This window comes from Pteropus vampyrus, unplaced genomic scaffold (assembly GCF_000151845.1).
Source record: "Pteropus vampyrus isolate Shadow unplaced genomic scaffold, Pvam_2.0 Scaffold85, whole genome shotgun sequence".
Taxonomy (NCBI): Eukaryota; Metazoa; Chordata; class Mammalia; order Chiroptera; family Pteropodidae; genus Pteropus; species Pteropus vampyrus.
In genome coordinates, this window is record NW_011888866.1 from 1162572 (window position 1) to 1184705 (window position 22134).

At 37.1% G+C, this 22134-nt stretch overlaps 1 protein-coding gene across 6 annotated transcripts in view; it reads left to right on the top strand.

Moving 5' to 3' along the window:
* Positions 1-22134, top strand: part of CSNK1G1 (casein kinase 1 gamma 1) — a 153678-nt gene that overhangs the window by 104990 nt on the left and 26554 nt on the right. For all 6 annotated transcript variants that reach the window (XR_896046.2, XR_002781138.1, XM_011363345.2 and 3 more), the window contains 6 exons: positions 6954-7105; positions 8404-8638; positions 13234-13319; positions 15195-15279; positions 15553-15701; positions 16331-16435. Coding sequence is in view for 4 of the 6 variants with exons in the window: in XM_011363345.2 (XP_011361647.1) it covers positions 6954-7105; positions 8404-8638; positions 13234-13319; positions 15195-15279; positions 15553-15701; positions 16331-16435 (812 nt within the window). In the remaining 2 variants the exon portion in view is untranslated. The remainder of the gene's footprint in view (positions 1-6953; positions 7106-8403; positions 8639-13233; positions 13320-15194; positions 15280-15552; positions 15702-16330; positions 16436-22134) is intronic.

Consider the following 22134-nt stretch of genomic DNA (forward strand, 5'->3'; position numbering starts at 1 on the left):
AGGGGAATAAGAGGTTCAAACTTCCAGGTATAAAATAAGTAATGAGGATGTAATGTACAGCATAGGAAATATAGGCAATAATATTGTGATTGTGTTGTATGGTGTCAGATGGATGCTGCACTTAAAATGGTGATCACTTCCTTGGGTATAGAAATGTCAAATAACTATGATATACACCTGAAACTAATATAATACTGCATATTAGCTACATTTTAATAAAAAAGAATGGGAAAAGACCATATAATTCCAAGTTAACTGGGGCCAAACTAAAGAATCTTTCTATAAATGGAGTGAAGAAAATGAAAGATGTCATCAGGCTTCCTTTGCACATTAGTCAACTAAAATGACTAATTTTGTTGGTCATTTAACCTATTTGAATGGCAGATGGTTTTTTGAGACAAGGGAAGATATTTACATTTGTCTGTGTGTAGTACTCACTGCTTTTAACTAAAATGAATAATTATACATAGTTCACCTACATATAGGAACAGCGAGATAAAACTGCAAATATCATATACAACTCTCGTGGAAGAAAATACATAGAAAAAAATGTAAAACTACAACTCTGAATTACTTGGAATCTTCATACTGGTGACTTGCCCAACAGAATTTTTTATCATTCCCATGGAATTCTAACAAGAACTACTCAGAAGTATCAATTATGTTCGTATCCCCTGTACTTTTAAAATCTGATTAATTTGTTTTGCTCTGTTTGTGTGTATATTTTAGCATTTTGAGGCAAACATTGTCATTCAAAATAGAAGACTCAAGCAGCATTTCAGTGAGCTAGCTGTCTCCTTCCTTCCTTCCTTCGTTCCTTCCTTCCCTCCCTCCCTCCCTCCCTCCCTCCCTTCCTTCCTTCCTTCCTTCCTTCCTTCCTTTCTTCCTTTGTACTTACTCTACCATATGCTTGGACTAGTTCTAGGCACTGATATACAAACTTAATTTAACACATAGCAGTCGCTCTTTCAAATAGCCTTCCAGTGGTAGGGAAGATAGACACTTGGACAAAGAAAGTGTAATGGGAGTGCGGCAAGATTGTCAGGAAAGGGTTCACTGTACTTTGACTTCTTTTTTTTCCTTCTCATTCCTTCGAAATGCTTGCTAGAACTTTCTTGACTTTTTAGTTTTGTTTAGGTGTGTGTTAAGAAGAACTGGGCATCTCTTCCTAGCTTTTGAAATTCTGTCTTTATAACTTAAGCACAGGAACTGCACTACTAAGGAAAGTGGAAAGCTTTCAGAGACTGGGATTTTATCCCTTAAATTTACCAGTTCTGAGCTGAGTTAGTGTTTAGAAAAGAGAAAGATCTCCCACTCCAGCCCACCTCCAATACATAACATACTTTTTAAATGGTTTTTATCTTAGATGCTATCTACTACAGAAGTAATCTGTCCTCCTACCTTGGACTTTCTTTCCTGACTCCTTTGGATAAATAAAACTTTGAACCTGCTTTAAGGCTCAAGACCTTGGTAACTGTGTGTGTGTGTGTGTGTGTGTGTGTGTGTGTGTGTGTGTGTGTGTGTGTGTGTGTGTGTGTGTGTGAGATAGAGAAACTGTAAAAGCTCGGTCTCTGTGTCTCACTGCTCCTGCCTTTCCTCACCTTCTCTTCTCCCACCATACAAATTGAGCTCATGTTAGCAGCATATGTCTAGTGATATTCCAGTTTCCAAGAGGCCTGTGAACAAGATGATTGTAAAACATTTTTAATTATAGGACAAAGTAATCCTGATTCCTTAATTCTGGGTCTAGACCTTTTTGTTATCGAACTAGCATTTTGAGTAGATTCATATGTTGAACTTGTTCATATTGTAAAGAGGCATTTTTCAAAGTCAGAAAAATGAGAGGGATTCTGTTCTTAAAAGAGAAACATGTATTTTCTTACATCTTTATAATGATGCATTGTTTTTATAGCGTTATTTCCTGAGGTTTAAAGGCTATGCTTTCATTTTCCCCTTTTAGTTCTTCTTATGGAATATCATCCTGTTTATCTGCCTATTCTTTCTGCTTTCTTGTTAAGTGGGTTTGTTTAATATTATTGATGATAATTTCCCACGTATCAATAATTCCCTGATTCTCTCAGACACTAAAGAATATTCAGTAGGTGTGTTAGAAGTCACTACCATTGATGGAATCAAGAACAGTTTAATTTTGGAGAAAAACTGTCCTATTTTCTTTAAAAATTAAAAAAACTATGTAAACAAAATATAAGAAGGGAATTGCTGAGGTCATTAATCCCTTAAAGGTTTTCTCCGGCCCTGACTTTAGAAGACAGTCGTCACCAAGATATGCTTATTTTTTCATAGAATATTAACATAGATGTTATTTTTTCCCTATCCAGGTATTAATGTAGATATGAGACTTTGAAATTGCTTCACAGCTAGGTAATTTAGTTTTTCAAAAAGATGAAAAGCTAATTATTAGGCAATAATGTGATCAAATTACCAAAAGCCTCAAGGTGGTTCTATTTCAGTTCTCAACCTGATGTGCATTTAAAAATATCTCTTACTGTAGTTACTGTTCATAATGCATTATGGAATATTTTTAGGTAACAGCTTGGATAATAAAGAAGCCATTATCCTGATTTGGTGTGTTTAACCCACGTTAAATTTATGGCAGACTGAAAATTAGCCGTCATGTTGGTACACCTTACTTTCTGTTCTATGCAACTTGATATATGTGTGAACCATATGTCCAGTAGGGTTTATAAGAATATGATATTGATGGATGGAAGAGCTGTTTAATAGTACCCTATAAAAATATACAAGATAACATTTGCAGTGTATATATAACCTTGCAGTTTTGGTTCATAAGAGATTTAACCTGTGGCTAACTGAAATGTATTAGAAATCCTTCAGAAGAAGAAAATTCAAGATTCACTTCTTTAATTTCCAGGCCTTTATGTAGCTGACCAATTTAGGAGGGAGACCTTACTAGTGCTTTTTTTCCAGAGCAGATGAGAGATTTATAAAATTACCTTAGTTTCTGAAATACCATAGATCAAAGAATTCAGTGCATATCTATCTTGCCTGTCTCTCCCACTTAATTTCCATTACTTCATAATTACTTGCAGGAAGTACCTTGTTTAGCACATGCGTAGCTTGTTTTGCATTTAAGGGTTTGCCCTCATACCCAGTCTTATTAAGGGTTTTCACAACATAATGTTGATTAATTAAAATTTTCTTAAGCAGTGGATTAGAGATGGCTTTGCAGAGGAAGAGTAAAATATAAAATGCAGGATTTCCCATTTAAATGCAGCCCAGGTTATAACTAATTATTGTGCAGTAACCCCTGACCAAAGAGACAGACTTTCTTACTGGGCCCATGTCTATGTCTTTTACCACCAACACTGATCACTTTATGGGCGGTCATGCAAGAAACTAGGCACAGAATGGAACTTGTGTGGGCATCTTTCTGTACAAGTAGTTCCAATAAATTATATCTACATCTCCCAGAGACGTTTGTACTTAGCAGCACATTTTCTGTAATATCTGAGAAACTCTAAACAAGCCTTTTAAATAGCCTTAATCTGATTCCCTTCAAAAAGAGAATGGAGTCTAATTGTTCTGATGTGAAAGAACTTGCGAAAGAGACTGGTCTGTCAGTGTTTTCTGAGTCCTTATACTATATTCGTCATGAAACAAAGCAATGCCCTTTATTTTTACCCTCAAGATACAGAGTTTTCCAGCAGAGGTTACACTTCAGAATCACCTGTGGAGTTGTGCTTTTGTTCACTACTAGAAATTCTGGTTTAGTAGGTTTGAAGTGAAGTCACTGCATCTGTATTTTAAAGTTTTAGAGATGTTTCTAATAGACTCAACTTCCAAGTGAGTACCACTCTCAGCTTACATTTGAATCTGTACCACACATATTCTGTATAACATGGTGGCAAGTTTCATCCACACTGGTACTATGGCTTTACAAAGAGGAACTTAGAAGGTAGCTAGAAGGAGATCCTAGCTATAGTTAGAATTTTAGAGTTAAAAGGAAAGTATTCTAAACCCCTCCTCTTTACAGAGTTGGTAGCAGAACCAAATAGTAGATCCAAGACTCTGACTTGAGCTCTTTCTACACTAACGTCTTAGACCTAGTTCATCTTTGAGAAAATCTTCAAAGTCATGCAGTAATCTAAAAGTTGTCTTGAGCATCCCAGAGCATGCCAGGGTATTGTAAGGTCTCAGGGTATTTAATAAAAGGAGTAATAATATAGCCAGCAGGAACTTCTCACATCTTTGAAATTAAAAGGCAAGAGTTATGAGTGACGTAACTCATAGTTGGAAATTATAGACATCACCCGGAATGTTTTTGTGGCTTCTTTGTAAACAAGGAAATTTCTGACAAGATGCCTAGATTTGGTACTAAAGATTTTCAAGAACAAGATGATCATTTGTCTCATTTAAACTGATCCTTAAGTATTGGCAGCAAATCTAGGAAATTATGCCAGTATTATATTTCTAAGCAGACCTGACTTTTAGCTTGTACTTCAGAGAGAGGATTTTGTGCCCACATTTGCAATTTAACCAACTAAAGGAATAATATGTTTGTTCATTAGGATCAGAATTGGCTGTAAAAAAAAATCCAAACAATAGTTCAGTCGAGGTGTAGAGATTGATTTTTCTTTTGGATTAAAAAAGTCTAGGGGAAAGGGAAGCCCAGCATTGATATGGATACCTCACGGCCATCAGGGACTCAGGTTCTCTCTCTCTCTCTCTCTCTCTCTCTCTCTCTCTCTCTCTCTCTCTCTCTCTCTCTCTCGTTCCATTCATTCTTGGCACTATCTCTTACATCCTCAAGGTGTCTGATTGTTCTAGATGGCTGTGGAGCTTCAGCCATCATCAAAGAGGCATAGCTCTAACTCGAATCATCTCTCTTGAAAGAACTTTTCTAGTACCACACCAACCAACAGTTTTTGCTTCCATCTCACTGGTCATTCCTATTATCAAGGAAGGGTGGAAAGTTACAACTGGGCAGGTTGCTATTCACTATAAGTAGAAGTTATATTACTAAGAAAGAAGAGTGGATGTTGGGTAGGCAAACAACAGATCTGCCATAACCTGTTTTCAAGAATATAATACTTACATTAGAAAAACCAAATTTTAGTGACACCAAAAACTATTATATAGGATATACATTTAAAAGATCCCCAAACTACAATTTACCATGTGTCTCATTAATAAAAACAATAAATCTTCACAGTAGTGTTCTCCTTTGGATTTCTCAACAGGACTCATTGGAAACAGCTGTTAGGTTTTGTATATTTTAAATAATTTGAAGAATGAGTTCTTCAAAACAATGGGAAAAAAAGACATTAAAAATTAAATCCTGTTTACTTTTGGAGGTAGAATCAAAACAACCACAAGGACAATTCAGTGGATATTTATGGAGCTAACAAGAGCAGAATATACTGTGTTGGATGATATGATTTATGAATGAACTTATTAAATACTCGAGTTGTTTAGTATTTAGATGGAACAAGATAAACTAATAAAGCATATGAAACAGTTAAATACTTATCATAGCAGTGAATCGTACCAACTCCAGATATAAAAGACCTATCCTGGAGAGAATGATGGGCATCTTGGGTTAAAGCTTTAAGTATTAGATATTGTTCATTTGGGCTGCTATAACAAAATACCATAGACTGGATGGCTTATAAACACAGAAATTTATTTCTCATGGTTCCAGAGGCTGAATGTTCAAGATCAGGGTGCTAGCATGGTTAGGTTCTGGTGAAGGCCCTCTTGTTTGCAGACTGCCAACTTCCTGCTATGTCCTCACGTGGCGGAAGCTCTCGGTGGGGATTGGGAGTTCTTTTATAAGGCCACTAATCTTATTCATGAGGGTTCTGTCCTCATGACATAATTTCCTCCCAAAGGCCTTACCTCTTAAAACCATCACAATGAGCATTAGATTTCAACGTGAATTTGGTGGGCGGGGGCGGGGGGGTGGGGAGCACAAACATTCAGATCGTAGCAGATATAATTCCTCTGCCTGTATCCTATCTTTACAAATAAAAAGAGATAAGAAGATGGAGAGAATTTTATTGTCTAAAACACTTGTAGGCAGTAATCTGCCACATATACAAATATAAACCATGATATACATTAATGTATAAGATGGAAGTGTTTCTGCTCTATGAGACCAAATTTTTAAATGTTCTCAGGTCTCATTCGTATCCACTGTTCACATGATACTGTGCTATCTAACATATTTACTGAGAGCCTCATATTTACTGTACACATTAAGAAGGAAGTTCATTCACAAGTTGCCACTTAGATGAGAAAGTCCAGATTTTGGCTTCTTACAGCCATGAATTTCAAATCTGGGGAAAACCCAGACTTGTATTTTTTTTCCTATTCCTTTCATAATTACTTATCAGTAACCAAACCCTGTCGACTTTGCTCCAACTAATAGAAAACAGGAAACTACTGAGACTCCCTGTGAGAAGAGGGCCAGGCTGCACCCTCTGTGACCTCACCCCTTCAGTCTGAGTTGTCCTTGGGGCCACAGTTGCAAACAGCTCCATATGTGACTTTGGCAGTGAGCATAGGAAGTGCAAGTGAAGCCAACTAATGCAACAGAGTCCGTTAGCCTGGCCTTTTGAGCTCAGAGAGCCATCCTTTGAACCTTTTATGATAGTGTACTTTTGGGCACCCTTAGGGGAGAATAGATAACACTCTGATCCGGTAATGTGTTATATAGCAGTGGAAATGCCTTTGGCACTCTGATATTAAATAACTGCTTATTTGAACTTATTGTAAAATGATTTAGCCTTTCCCACCCATTATTAGTTCCCTTTGAAGCTATTGTGCTCAATTTAAGTTCTCCAGTAAGGACTGTGAAAGAAAAATGGAAATTTCATAAGTCGTACTTTATATCTACTCAGTGCTGATGCAGCTTTCTCATATTTTGGTTTTCTGTCCCCCATTCTGCACCCATCCCCCTCTGCTTTCAGGTGAAGGTCTCCCACAGGTTTATTACTTTGGACCATGTGGGAAATACAATGCCATGGTGCTGGAGCTCCTCGGCCCTAGCTTGGAGGACTTGTTTGACCTCTGTGACAGAACATTTACTTTGAAGACTGTGTTAATGATAGCTATCCAGTTGGTAAGTTGGCATTGCTGTTCTGCAAAAGAATAGGCGGGTTCCATAGCCACATCCTTGTGTCCCTTTTGGTGATTTACCAGCTGTAGTGATACCTAGTGAATGCACATTCCTAGACTTGAGGTGTTCTAGGAAGCTGGCTGGGACAAAAAAGGCTAATCCAAAGAAGTCACTGCATCTGCCCTTTGCTCTGTTTTAAGACTTTGTACCTTGGAACAGTACTTTTCCCTTAACCGAAGTGGAAGCATGTAATTTAGATTAGGGAGAAAGAGGATGATTAGGTGAAGTAATTTCTCAGATGTTTTATTTATAGGTTTTAAACATACGTCCTCCCTCTCCCCTTACTTTTGCATCCAAGAAAAGATTGAAGATTCTGAAATTGTATGACCAAGAACCTGCCTTAGTTCTATGACTTCCAGTTCTCACAGATTGACACGGCTGAAGAGGCAGCTCTCTTAGCTCCTACCAAATTGTACACCATTAGGAGTTTAAGGAGCAGTTAAGATAGTTCCTTTAAGAAGTTTGTCAGCCTCTCGGGAAGGATGCGAATGAACCTTTATTGGTCTGAGACAGTGATATTCTAACCCACTTTACAGCCAAAACTTGGAAATGTTGGAAAATTGACTTTCGTATCCAAAATTCAAATGTCTGAGCTTCCCTTTCTATACTAAGTAAGTAGAAAAGCTTTGTAGATAGAAATGAACTTAATGAAATTTGAAATAAGTTTATAATTACTAGTTTGGGATATTTTTACATTCACATATAAACTACACTTCTCCCTCTGCTGCTAATTAACTCTGTGATATCCGTCCAATATTAACTTCTCTGGGCCTCACTTTCCTTATTTCAGCAACAAAGAGAGCTGGGTTGGGGAGTCCTAGTCAACTGAGGAAGGGAACATGTGGGCAGGAGTTGAACGTAACAGTGGCACCTGTCTTCAAAGACCACCAGCATATTCTGATATCCTGTCTGGGAATCCTTCCTGCCTTTCAAATTCTTGCTTTCTGAAGAAGCATAAAAACAATTCTATTCATCATCTGCAAATTGTAACATTATAAAGTAAAACTGTATATTATTTCAATTGTACTATCCCGCTCTTTTATCTTGATATTTGTTATGTATATATTTGTATCAGAAAATATTTTCTGGTTTACAGGAATAAAGTGACTCTGAGTGGTGAAGAAGAAATGAGTTTTATTTTCATTTCGGTAATTAAAACCTTGGGTTGATAAAAGAAAATGTAATGTGTTTTTTAAATAAATTTCTTTGGAGTATTTCCATCATTGTTTTTTCTCTTTTAGCTTTCTCGAATGGAATATGTACACTCAAAGAATCTCATTTACCGAGATGTCAAGCCAGAGAACTTCCTGATTGGCCGCCAAGGCAATAAAAAAGAGCATGTTATACACATTATAGATTTTGGACTGGCCAAGGAATACATTGACCCTGAAACCAAAAAACACATACCATATAGGGAGCACAAAAGTTTAACTGGAACTGCAAGATATATGTCTATCAACACGCATCTTGGCAAAGGTGTGTTTATTTTCTGCTCCTCAAAAGGACAGGTTGTTAAAACAACTTTTTATTCTAATAACACTTTTGTCCCCATTGTGCATTACAACTTGCGATCTTTATTGCTTCACAGGTAAGTAATTTTTATACTTGAAAACAGTATGGTAAGTTAGTGACTTTCCTGAATATTCGATTGACAACTTGAGGATTTTAATTCTTTATGCAGTTGACTCTTGAATAATACAGGGTTGAACTGTGCAAATCCACTTATATGTGGATTTTTTTCAACGAACATTGTAAATATATCTTCTTTATGGTTTTCTTAACATTTTCTTTTCCTCTGTTTGCTTTATTGTAAGAATACAATATCTAATATTTATAACATACAAAATACGTGTTAATTGACTTTATGTTACCAGTAAGGCTTCCAGTCAACAGTATGCTATTAGTAGTTAAGTTTTGGGGAGTCAGTTATATGCAGATTTTCGACTGTGCAGCGCAGGCCGCAGACCCTCCTAACTCCCATGTTGTTCGAAGGTCAACTGTACTGTGTTTCCAAAGCTTAGTTTCTTAGCAGTGTGCGTACTTGAATTATTAAAGTCATAGCATTTTATTAAGTTTAGTGATGAGTTTGGTATGAATGACCTCATATGTGACATCAGGCTGGTATCTGCTTTGAGGAAGAGCACCTCACTAAAATATGAACCAGGCTGCTGTTCACTGTGCATAATTCCATGAATAATTCTTTAAGGAAGAACCTATATCTTACTCAGTGAAAATATATTTGCCTTTTCATGTCTTACATTTTATTCAGGATAGATGGTTTGCACAAGTATTGCAAGAAGCTCTAATAAAGGCAGAAGGCCTTGTTAGAGGAACTAGTCCCAAGGAGACTGTTGCAGGAGAAGCCTTAAGAACAGTGGAAAGTCAAGTAGGCAGGGCCCTGGGCCCTTTGCCAGCTTCTCCAGAAAAGCTTCCCTGTGTTTCTGTTTTATATATTGGTCTTTCATGGAAGATTCTATTTGGAGAAAAGTTTCCAAGGTGATTGAAAAAATATATTTGAAAATTATCATCCTAGAGAATAGCCATGTAAACAGAATATTATCAGGTTCCATAATCCTAGACATAGCTAATTGTATCAGTTGTTTGAACATTAACAACTGTCATACACTAGTAAGTATTTTAAAGACTAGTAGCTACGAAGTTGCCTCATTGAGTAAACTGCACAACTATTCAGATAATGACTCTAGTATTAGTGAAGAATAAAAATGACATGACAAAGTAGTGTGATACAACTTGAGTTGAAATCATGAATGCTGTCAGAATTTTGTCCATAACCACATGGAAATCCTCACTTAACCAAGTGTAATACTTTAAAATTAGACTAGAAGGTCTTCTGCTACTTATTATCAGTGTTACTTTGGACAAGTTACTTAATCTTCCTGAAACTTATCTGTAAAATGAAAGTAATATTTCATAAGGGTATTCTGAGGATTAAATAGGTGATATATGTAACACAGGTCTCTTGGATAGTGCTCAGTAGTCCCTTCTTCCTTTTTACAAGGAGATAGACTGTGTTGCAAAAAGTCATAATTGCTTGGTTTAACTGACAGGCCCTAGAAATTGTTGTTCCAGTGCCTGCTTTCTGGGCTCAGCAATTTGTATTCTAATTTTATTATTATTGTCAAGAAAAACAAAGACAAAGGATGGGTACCTGCGTTATGCCTGTATAGGTACAGTGTGATGGTCAAGAAAAAGGGATGCAAATCCTGGCATTTTCACTTAAAGCGATGTGATTTTGGTCCAGTAACCTTCTTCCCTCAGCCTCAGTTATCTATGAAGTAGGTATAATAAGAGTACTTCATATCATAGAGTTCTGTGAGATAATGCGTATAAGTGTTTAGCATAGTGCCTGATACTAGTAAAGATTCTATAATGGTAATTATCATTTATTCAACAGACTGTTTTAAGCATCTACTGTTGTCGGACTGGGTCCCTTCATTTCTTGGTGTAGCCATTTCTGCCAGAACTTTGAGTTTATCTCCAAACTTGGACTTCCTAGTTAAAAGTTTTCGGGTCAGATCCAACTTGTCACCATATTTTGTTCTCTCAGTGTTACAGAGAATACATAAAGATGGTTGTCAGATGTCCTTTAAACTCTGGTTAGAGTCTCAAACCAGAGAAGTTTCCATAGGAACTCTTAATTCTATTGGGTTTTAAATGTGTAGCATCCTTTATGTTGTAATGGAGAACGAGGGAAGTGAATCTTCAGATGACTTGGAGAGCATTACCTATTAATTTTGCGAGGGAAGAGAACAAGGGAAGATGTCTCCTAAACCTGACATTATCACATCCCATTAAGTATTCTTTAATGGCTGAAATTAGGGTGAGAACACAGGGTCACCTAGCCCCTTTCCTACAACAAAATATATCTGACTTAAAATCAGGGATGTGATGCATGTAAACCAAGCACATCTTTTCGGTTGGTTGAAGGCAAGCCTTTATGGTGTGAAAGAATTTTGTGTCCTACTGGTCTCATTGGTATTGAAACCTTCTTTGAAAGTGACAATGTCTTGCATGAATAAACAAGAACATGTAGAAATATTGATTCGAACAAATGTGGAATGTTCAAAGAAATTTGGAAATAAAGCATGGCTCTTGTTTTTACTTTTTTTTTTTTTCTTGAAAGGCCCTAATAGCTTAAATTATTATAAGTTATTTGAGAACTGGAAAATGACTTTTCACATTACCTAAATCAACCACTTTATTTTCAGATGAAGAAACTTAGGCTCTAAGTAGGTGACTTGGCCATGTTTAAGTCCACATGGATTAAATTAATGGAAAGGATGGGTCAAGATCTAGATGACCTGACTCCAGAACCATTGTTTTTCCTGTTATCCCATATTCCACAGCTATTTTTCATGGTTCTCAGTATTTGAAAGTTATTTTGTTACTTATTCCAGTGGGCTTAAATGTGTTTGTTATTTTTTTGGTTTTTTATTTTTAAAAAATCTTTTGAAATGGCTTTTTGCTCTGAAGAGAAGTTGCCTTTTTTTGCAGAGCCGATGAATATTGAAAATGTGGAGAGTTTCGCCCTCTAGTGCTCAACTAGCCAAAATGCAACCATTTGTCCGGTGAATTTTTTGTTACCAAGGGGCCTCTTGTTACAGGAGGTGGATATAAAAATGGAGAGGTGATGAGTAGGTGTGATGTAGTGTGAAAAACTGCAGGGTGCGGTTTCTCTATCTGCCCTGCTTTGTGGGAGACCTCAATTCACCCTACTTGTTCTTTCTTTTTTTGTGTATCTTTAAACTCTGTTAAACTGTATTTGTCTAATGACTTTGTTTTCAATCACGTATAAAATTTATTGCAACCACCTTCAGGCAAGCCATGTAGACAGAAGCTTCTGATCTTGCTGTTTTATTTTATCCTTTTTAAGAGTATTTCAGTTGACTTGCATCAACTCAATTTTATATTACTTATATATCTTGTCAGGGTGCCTCCGCTTTCCTCTAGTGACCACCTTTGCAAAAATCTTCAAACTGCAATTTAGAAGGTTGTCTTCTTTGTTCATTTATCCTGTAAAGTACTATTCACTCTTTTTCATGCAAATTACCCAAAATTGGTGGCAGCAGTTAAACACGTTGTGCTTTTGTATTTTGAGTTCAGTTGAGTAGCTTTCCCTGCCACCCTGACTCTTAAGTTTTATTTTCTGCACAATGAAAGCACAGCTGAGTTTAAGGTAGCCCCTTAGTCTTGCTTCTGTCATTTCTTTTGATAAAGCCCTAAACTTGATTCTGAAAAATAAATACATAAAATGCCTGAGTTGAACCGTAATCGGCAAATCAGAAATGGAGGCATGTACTATTTATATACAGTCTGACAACCAAAGGAAGTATAGGATTTTTTTTTTCATCTTTCCAGTTGAAAGAGAAACCCAGCAACTTGTTTTATATGATAAGCTCCCAGAATACAGGGATCCTGTTTTATGTGCCCATAAAGGGCACCTTAGTAATAAATTTCAAATCTTTCTTAAGGTGGCTATGGAACATGGTACACATGGAATGGAGCCGAGAGATTATCATTGATGTTTGCTTATATCAAATTAAGTTTTGATATTAGTTTTTATTCATTTTTTATGACTAATGAAAAACACCAGCCATGTATACTAGGCATTCTGCAGCTCGTGCCTTCGCAGTCCTAGCCAGAGTGGATTGTTTGAACAGCTTCAGCTGCTTAATCTGCTGCTCGCTTTCCCTGATGTAATTGTCACCCATATGTAGGAAATAATGTTTCATTTAAATGATCTTACTTTCAAAAAGGTGACAGCATTGAGCGAGGGGTGGTTAATCACCATTTCCTGATTTGAACTTGGTTTTAGTTTAGGGTTTACTCTTTTTACTTGGTATTTACTTGCCAGTGTTAGATCAAGGCAAAGGAGGTACCCATTGGTTTTTTTGGTTTGATCTAAAGTACTATCCCTGGTTTAGATATACAAAGAATTAGTAAGCAACACCTTTCCAGAGCAGAAGGGTTTTTGAAAGGACAGCTTGGTTTTGAGCTTCTTTCTGCTTTAATAACTTCAAATGTAATGTGTGATCTGTCTTCCCTTTTAGAGCAAAGCCGGCGGGATGATTTGGAAGCCCTAGGCCATATGTTCATGTATTTCCTTCGAGGCAGCCTGCCCTGGCAAGGACTCAAGGTATCCTTGAAAGTGCTCAGCGGAGGGCTTTCTTTGAATTCTCAGTTGTTACTGAAGGGGTTGCTGACTTGATGTCTGCAAGAAGCACGAAGTGGAAGATTGGTTACAGAGATGAGAAGCAAGAACGACTTAGATTAGTTTATATTGTAAATGCTCATCTGGGCTTTGGAAGCTCTGTTTTGCTGCGTTTGTCTTCTTCCCTTTCTGAATCCTTCTTCCTTGTTTTTGGATTTTCCGTGATCTCCCCCCTGGTTCCCTCCCAGCCTTGGCAGTAGTGCTTTTCTCTCTGTCAGTATTCCTCCTCCACTACCATTATGTAGCAGGATGAGTGTTCCCAGTGTGTTGGGGAATTTCTGGAACAAATTGATGTCAGCAGCTGCTACACATTTTACCAGCAAGACCAGCAGGGCTGGGTGTGCCCCTAAGGTGAAGCAGAAAATATTTGTTCATCCTGTTGAGGCTAAGTGCCCACCTGGATTAAAATGAAAATCCAGGCTTAACATTGCTATTCAAGTATTTTATTGAATAAATGCCTATGCAGACAATAGCCATTCCTTGTGAAACATGTAGGTTAAATAGACTTCCTTAGGTAGGTATTAGTATAGTACATTCATGTCAAAGTCAACTATTAATTATAATTATAACCATTGTAGTTTTCTCTGTGCCTTTGACTGATAGACTAGGAAATGGTAAGCTTCTAACTCATTCTAAGTCGCATTAGATAGTTAAATGTGAGACATATTTTTGAGCTGTAATTTATTTTAACATGTTAGTGTGGAAAGAAACTTAATTCATAGTTTTGGGTACTCCTATACTACCCAGCCTCTCCAGATGGGTGGAATAGAATGATTATCTTTGCTGTTCTCTCTAGGACATTGTCCTGAAAAGTAAGGCTTCTGTCCCTTCCCTTTGGGAAGATTTTATTTCTTTCCCTTTAAATTTCTCTCTTAACATCTCCACGATCTTCTCCTAGTCATATATATCTTGTCGTTGATATTGACAGTTGTCAAATAGTTTCACATTCTCTTTGCTCATTATATAGCCAGTGTATTCACGTATATATTATTAATCGCTTGAAACTTTTTTACGGTCCATGAATTGTATTAGTGATAGTTGTAGATCTAAAATTTCTCCAACTCACTTTAGAACATTGTTGCTTAAAACTGGGTGCAGCAGGCTAGGTAGAGCCTCAAGGGAATCCCTTAAGACCACATTGTTGGTCCAAGCTTCAGAAGCCCTCTTTTTACAGTCATGAGCAAACCGGATTTGGCTGCTTCAAGCCACTGACGTATATCAAACCTGTCTGTTAGTCATGCCTATATCATAGATAACATTTAGATAACATTTTTCTCTCTGGAACCACATTGTGGAAGGGCACTTTTTTTTTTTTTTAATTGTTCTTTTTTCTATTCAACTTCACAATAAATATGTTGTGGAGCCATCTATCTGTCCCCACTTGGGTTAGCAATATTTTTAATCTTATGGAGTTTTCTAAAAAGGGGAAAGCTAAATCTCTTTTTGAACCCCCGTGGCCGTGGGAGATTACTAAGCTGCTACAATTTTGAAAATATTGCTACATGATATTTTTATTTTCTTATCCTAGCCATTTGTCTCATTACATTTGATGGCATTTATCTTAGACTACCAAATATGTTTGCAAGAAAAGTTTTCTAGAGCAGAGCAGATGTATTGTACATATCTAAACACATCATCTCTACTACATTTCTTATTTGTTAGTGTTAGAGAGAAAAACAATTGAGATTGTTTAACAAATCCTCCCAGTTTTATTGAAACACTCATTGTGTCCCCAAACATACAGGACCTCCCATATTTAGCTCCTCTTTCCAAATAACTCTCTCTCTTTACTCTCTACAGGCTGATACATTAAAAGAGAGATATCAAAAAATTGGTGACACCAAAAGGAATACTCCCATTGAAGCTCTCTGTGAAAACTTTCCAGGTAGGGTACAAAAAGGACACCCCAGCCAGTGCTACTAAAGCTTTGAAGTAGGTGAAGGCCATGACTTGATACCTTTAGATAAGGTGCTCTCCAGAAAACTTACATTTCCCTTTATTGTTATTTAGATCAAGACAGGTTTTGTCACTTTTATTTGGTCCATAAAGAAGACACCAGTGTCAAATAGTCTGTGCAGTATTCCTTGCTTGGCCCCAAGTTTCTCCCAGTGGGAAGCATTCAGCTAATGAGCATGGCCTTTGACCTCTTTCCTCACAGAGGAGATGGCAACTTACCTGCGATATGTCAGGCGGTTAGACTTCTTTGAAAAACCTGACTATGAGTATTTACGGACCCTCTTCACAGACCTCTTTGAAAGGAAAGGCTATACCTTTGACTACGCCTACGATTGGGTCGGGAGGCCTATTGTGAGTATCCTCTTTGCTCCTCTTCACCTCAGACCAGCACTGCCTCACCCCTTCACTCGTCAGACTTTCTGCTTAAAGCAATGGAGAAGGACATACCTTTGACTGTAGACTACACTTACCAACCTTTTCAGGTGATGCCTTAGGTTTCTCTTACTAGAATTAGGAAGCAGGAGTAACTCCCTTTATGTGTTTTTAAGATTATGACCAGTATGTCCTAAGATACCAGAATTCAAGCCAGTTTTTAAAAAGTTTCATTTGTATGATCCAGAAGCTTGTGCTAAATAGACAGTTAAGGTGCTTGACTTCAGTAGGGGTGGAGCCCAGCACCACAGGAAGCTTTTGAATTTGCTCTTCTAGCCAGGGGGCCACAGGGCCTGAGAGCGTGCTAACAGACATCACCGTAGGATTTTTTTTTTTTTTTTTTTTTAATTTTCAAAGGTAAACTATTGAAGACAAAGCTGCCTCCCTTTTGGAGATAAGCAAACTGAGAAGACAGGAAGACTTGAAACTTCCCTTGGTGGCTGAAAATAATAATTACTATCCTATTAGAATTAGAATGATGCTGTCCTTTGCAGAGGCATTAGGTTAGACTTGTTTTCCGCATTTGACTTTTTGTTTTATTTGTCCAGCCTACTCCAGTAGGGTCAGTTCATGTAGATTCTGGTGCATCTGCAATAACTCGAGAAAGCCACACACACAGGGATCGGCCATCACAACAGCCTCTACGAAATCAGGTATGTGTTGGTCTTTCATTGTTTCAGACTTTCCCTTTATTTGTGGCTAATGTTAAAACCCAAATTCTTTAGCTTCTCTGCTTAAGTGTATATATTGAAATTAAAGAAAAAGCGCTTGCCATTTCTCACTGATGTGACGTGGCATTCTAGCAACCCTCAGGGTTTGTGTAATGGCACTGAGATGTAGCCAGGTGCCTTACATGAAGCATCTACTCTAGAGGATCTTTACCTGTCAGAGTCTGTTGGCTGAAGGGACCTATGGGCGTATAGGATGTATAGGCTAGTTCACTTTGGGTCTCATCTGCAGTCCAGTGTGCAGCTTTTACCAATGCTGGTTTTTCCTTGCTCATTAGAATGGGTGGGTAATTTGGACTTAGAGCTCACCTGGGCATGAACTGGCACCTCCACTCTACCTCTGTCCCTGTATTCAGCTTAACTCTAGAGCTGGCCAAGATCTGAGATGGACTTGCAATGAAGACTCAAATTTGCTTTAGGCCACTTCAGAGAAGGCCATGTCATTCGTCCTTCATGTTTATGGTTTGGGAAACTGGTGGTCTGGATGAGAGGCTTCTCTCAGCCTAAAGACAGAAGAGGCAAACACATACCAAAAAACCAAATCTGACAACATTAAAAGAAAAGAGTAACTGATTGAGTAGTGAATATTATGATTTGTACTTTTATATCATAACATATTGCTTAGAGCAAAATGAGGATCCAATAGATAAATAAGCAAAGAATAATAAACAGATAAACATACATATGTGCTTGCATGCACGCACACACAATTATTATCACCTATCAAATGAGCTTGTTCTCCCTCACCCCGATCTCATTTTTGTATATAGAAGTACACATACACACATATTTACAGGACGTACACAAATGTAGAAAGACTCACCAATAAGTACATACCCTTGGTAAAATGTGTAGCTTGGCAGGTAAGAAAGCATGTAAAGGAAGGAAATCTTATATATTAGATAGTAGATAAAAGAGAGGGCAGATAGGCAAAAAGATGGGATTTAGCAGACTACACTAATAGGGTCCATAGTTACAGGCTTTAATCAAAGTAGATGGCTAAGAATTATAATTTCACTGACTTCTGATCTGAAAGTGGAATAGTGTCACTTTCTGCAGTTGCTCTCTCCTACACTCTCATACATTTCTCTTGACTTTGCAAATTCTTATAAGTTCTCTAGAAAGTAATTAGATAAAGCTACTCCTCTCTGATAAAATAATCTTACTTCTTGGAATCAATCATAATAAAATAACCCAAGATATAGATTTTAAGTGATCTGTGTAAAACTGCCACAATGTTCTTTATGTAGCCAAGTTTTAGAAATGCCCCACGTATCCAGTTATAAGGGTATAGTTATGGATTCATAACCTTTATTGAATAAACTGGGTTGTAATACAATGAATTGTAATCCATTTATCCAGTGGAATGTTATGTAGCCACTTCGAAGAATATTTAGGAAAAATTGTAGCAACCTAAAAGTGTTTATGGTTTTTATAGTGAGGAAATCACAGTACAAAATTAGAAATACTTCATGATTTCCCCTCAGGGAAGGGAAGATGAGACAATCAGTGGGAGGAGATAATGCCAAAGTATTAACATACGTAATGTTGGAAGAGGGTATTTCATTTCTGAAACTTGGCTACATAAAGGACATTGTGACAGTTTTACACAGATAACTTAAAATCTATATCTTGGGTTGTTTTATTATGATTGTGGGTAATATTTTTTCAAACTATTCTATAATGAAGTTATATTACCTTATAGTGAAAAATGCATTTAAATAGAAAATGGTATATGGAAAAATAAATTAAGTAGTCAGTAAAATCTAATCAGCATATCTGCCTACTCATGTTTTTTGGAATATTTTAAAGCCCAAACATGTTTTTTTTAGTTTCCCTGGTCTTTTCTGCTTCAGCGAATTCATAATCAGTGCTGCTGTTTTGAATGGATTTTTAAAAATATGGTGGCGGGGGGGTAGTGATTGAAAACTAAATTGCCAGAGGAGTATAAGAGGTCATACTTAGTACCTGAGTAAAGTACAGTGAATTTCAACGTACTTTTAAGTGAAAGGTCATTAAATTAGTATATATAATTAGGAAATCTCATCTGAAAGGCAGTAAGCTTCCCTTTAAACAGTTGAATCTTGAAGATCTCTCTGATTTTTTTTTTCCTTTTAGGATTTTTAGTATCCCATGGCTGCTGAAGGACTGAAATTCCCCCACATTAATGCAAATTTTACACCCCCCTCCCAACAGGATTCTGAATCCTTGCTGGGTAGGATTCTTTCTGCCCTATGCATGGTGGGTAAATGGATTTCTAGTGTCTCTTCAACCTCTACACTGTTTATTAGTCTATAGTCTCATTGCTTTTGTTCCATCTTTAAGGTTGTTTTCTTTTGCTCTTTTTTTTTAAGAAAAATTGCAGCTAAATATGTCCCTTTTATGACTAAAGATTGAAAGCAGTATGATTCTTTTAGACTAATTTTTTTTTTTCATTTTGAAATCAGCAAAAGAAGAAAGTAACTTCTCTCTGTGAGAGAGATTGAAAGATATTTACTTTGGTGACCATTAACATTTTTTTAGGAACTTTGACTCTGTAAATCTATCTGAGAGCCTACTGTGTGAAAGTAGGGACACAAAGGTAAGTAAGGAGTCCTTGTCCTCTAAGAACCGACTAGCAGATAAGCTAAGTAGCCAGATAACTATAACACAAGGCAAAACAGATCAGCCTCCCAAGTCACAAATCATTATCATCGGGGACTAGAGAAAGGAGACATTTCCTCCCTCTAGTCTGAGCATGACAAAGAGTTTCATGAAAGAAGCTGTATTTGAAATGTTCTTAGAAGAATTAAGTGGGAATGAAAGAGGCATTCCAAGCAAAAAGGAAATATGAGCAACAATAAATTATCTAGTTCCATTTTGCTAAAATATATGGTGTGAATAAAGACCAGAATAGGAAAATAGGTTGGAGCCATTTAATGAAGCTCCTGGAATGCTGGGCTGGAGAATTGGTATTTAATTTCAGCAGGGAATAGGTACCAAAGGTTTTTGAACAGAGGGATGATATGATCAAAACTTTGCCTTAGATATTTTGGCACAGCAGGTAGCAGTAGTCTGGCAGCTAGCCTATAGACCAATAAGAAGACAGTGAGTTCCCTTGAGAGATAAAGGGGACTTTGGTGGACTTTGGTGGACTGAAAATGAAATAGAATTGAAAAATGATACAGGGATATTAATCTACCAGAATTGGCAGCCCACATGTATGCCGGGGTTGAGGGAGAAAGATGAATCAAAGCTGTTGCTGAGGTTTTAAGCCTGGATAATTAGGAGGCTGATGGTACTCTTATTAGAGATGGGAAAGTTGGGGAAGGAGCTTATTTGGAGTTTGAATTTAGGCATCTTGAATTTTAAATACAGCATATTCCAGCTAAAGATGGCTAGCAGGCGGAGGATGGCTCTCAAAAGAAAAACAGACAGATATTTATTTGGAAATCAAGGCAAGGACATGACATTGATGATACTTGTCCAAAGACTCTCCTATTTCTAGGTAAATCTGCCCTTTGATTGTATGGTAGAGGAGTAAGCATGGGGATTAACAGGCTCTGTTTAGTCCCATACTTAGAGTAGGAAGAGAAAGAAGAGAAGCTCAGAACTTGATTTTAGCTTACCCTAAGAGTTTGGCCATAGGACATTTAACCTTTTGGGGCCTTAGCTTTCTCAAATGTAAGCTTTGTTTTGTTTACTGTTGTAGCTCTAACACATACAACAATGTCTGGAGTAGTAGGCACTTGATAAATAATTGTTTGAATGAATAAATGAATTAATCTGTCAAGTGAGGAGCATAGATAAAACCAGATGTTTGTTTAAAATAATAGATTTTTATTTAACCTTCCATGAAAAATAAATTTCAAACTTTTCTTCTTACTTGTTTTCTATTTCTACAGAGAGCTATTCTGCCTCATTTGGCAGCCAGAATAGAGCTGGATTGTCTGTTCAAGGGGAAAGGTGTAAAAAAACACAGCAGGCTCTTGCTGGTCTAGAGTGTAGGTATATTGAATTGAGTACTATTTGGTTCCTAGATGCAATCATAGGTACCAAATATAGTTTCCATTTAAACTCACCTTTATTGGATCTGTCTTTTAAAACTATTTTAATACCAAATGCTTAAGAACAATTTTTTGAACATTGATTTTACCTAGCTAGGAAACTGTTATTAAATCATGAGTTTGGATGAAGTAAATATTCCTAAAAGCTAGATCCATTCAGAAAGACCCCAATGGGTTAAATCTTGTCTGTCATTTTACCCTTGGTACTTGTCCTTTCCCAGTTCTAAGATGGTGAGTCTTTTCAGGGCTTTGGTTCCCTCTAAAGAACTCTGTGTTACCATCCCTCAGGAAGGGGATGAAAACATTAATAGTTTTGCCTGTTTCTACCTGGTAAAGCTTCCCTTGCATTTTCTGATGGACTTTGATTAGGAAGTCTGCCCTACTGGAATCCAGAGATCTAATATTGGCGTGCAGTATATTGTACTGTTGCAGGTTTTGTTCAGTGTGGTTGTTCAACATACTAAATATAGAATATTGCATTGGCCAGGATGTATATGCAGCAGCACACTTCCTGCCCTTTCAGAACTTTAAGTCTAAGCTGGCGACAATCCTTAGGTAAATGCTACACAGGCATATACTTCCATGATTCAGCCATCTTAATAGTTTCCTTTTTCTCCCATTGACTCTTTTTATTTGTAGGTTTTCTGTGGGCATATGAAGAAGGGGTACTTGGCCTAGAAGTTTAGGGGAAACAGATCTGTTTTGAAGTTGGAAAGAGTCCCGTTGGCCATTAAGTACTATTAAACCATTAAGTACTATTAAACTCTACCAGACCAGGGTATCCTACTCCTAGTAATATTGAATCCCATAATAATACTTATTTGTTTTTATATGCACAGCATATGTTTAAGGAAATGAATTTATTCTCTGTAATTTTTTACTAGATGAACTGTTTACTTGCAAATTCTCCAGTCTGGCTAGACAGGAAAATATGAATCAAGGATCAGTAAAGCTGATCCCTCCATCTTCCCAGAAGAACCATATTTAAACTAACTCAGTACCTTATAAACAGACAAGAAATATATAACAAAACCTAAAAGAGTCAAATCATATTGAGTTCTAAAGATGTGCCCACAGTAAAAGAGTGGTTCAGATTTGTTTGTTTGTTTGTATCTAGACTCCAAGGGATTAGATTTAGGGAATATATAGCCTTAGAAGAAAGATGTTTTAGTGCTGTGGTGCTTTCTGAACGAAGCTTGTTATAAGCATAGCTTTTCCAAAGGGGAAGTTAAGCTAGATTGCTAAGTAGCCAATATGGTCAGAGATCTTCATATAAAAAATATCTTTAGTACTTTTTAAAAGTCTGGTAGCCTTAAAAACAAACAAACAAACAAACAAAAACCCGATTTTTCTATTCCCTTTTATAGAATGGTGCTTCATTTTCAGCCAGGTTCAGAGTTTGCTAGCTGAAGGAGCACATGTGTTCATTCAGAAGTAACTTGCCCCTTTCTGACCTGTGTGTAATTTTCTAACTTGCCGCCTGCTGTCTAGCAGGAGCTCAGGTGTGGAAAGTGCACTCGCCCTGCCACCCTCCAGCATAGAGCTCAATGCGGAATAAGACTGTCCCTCCTCATTTCT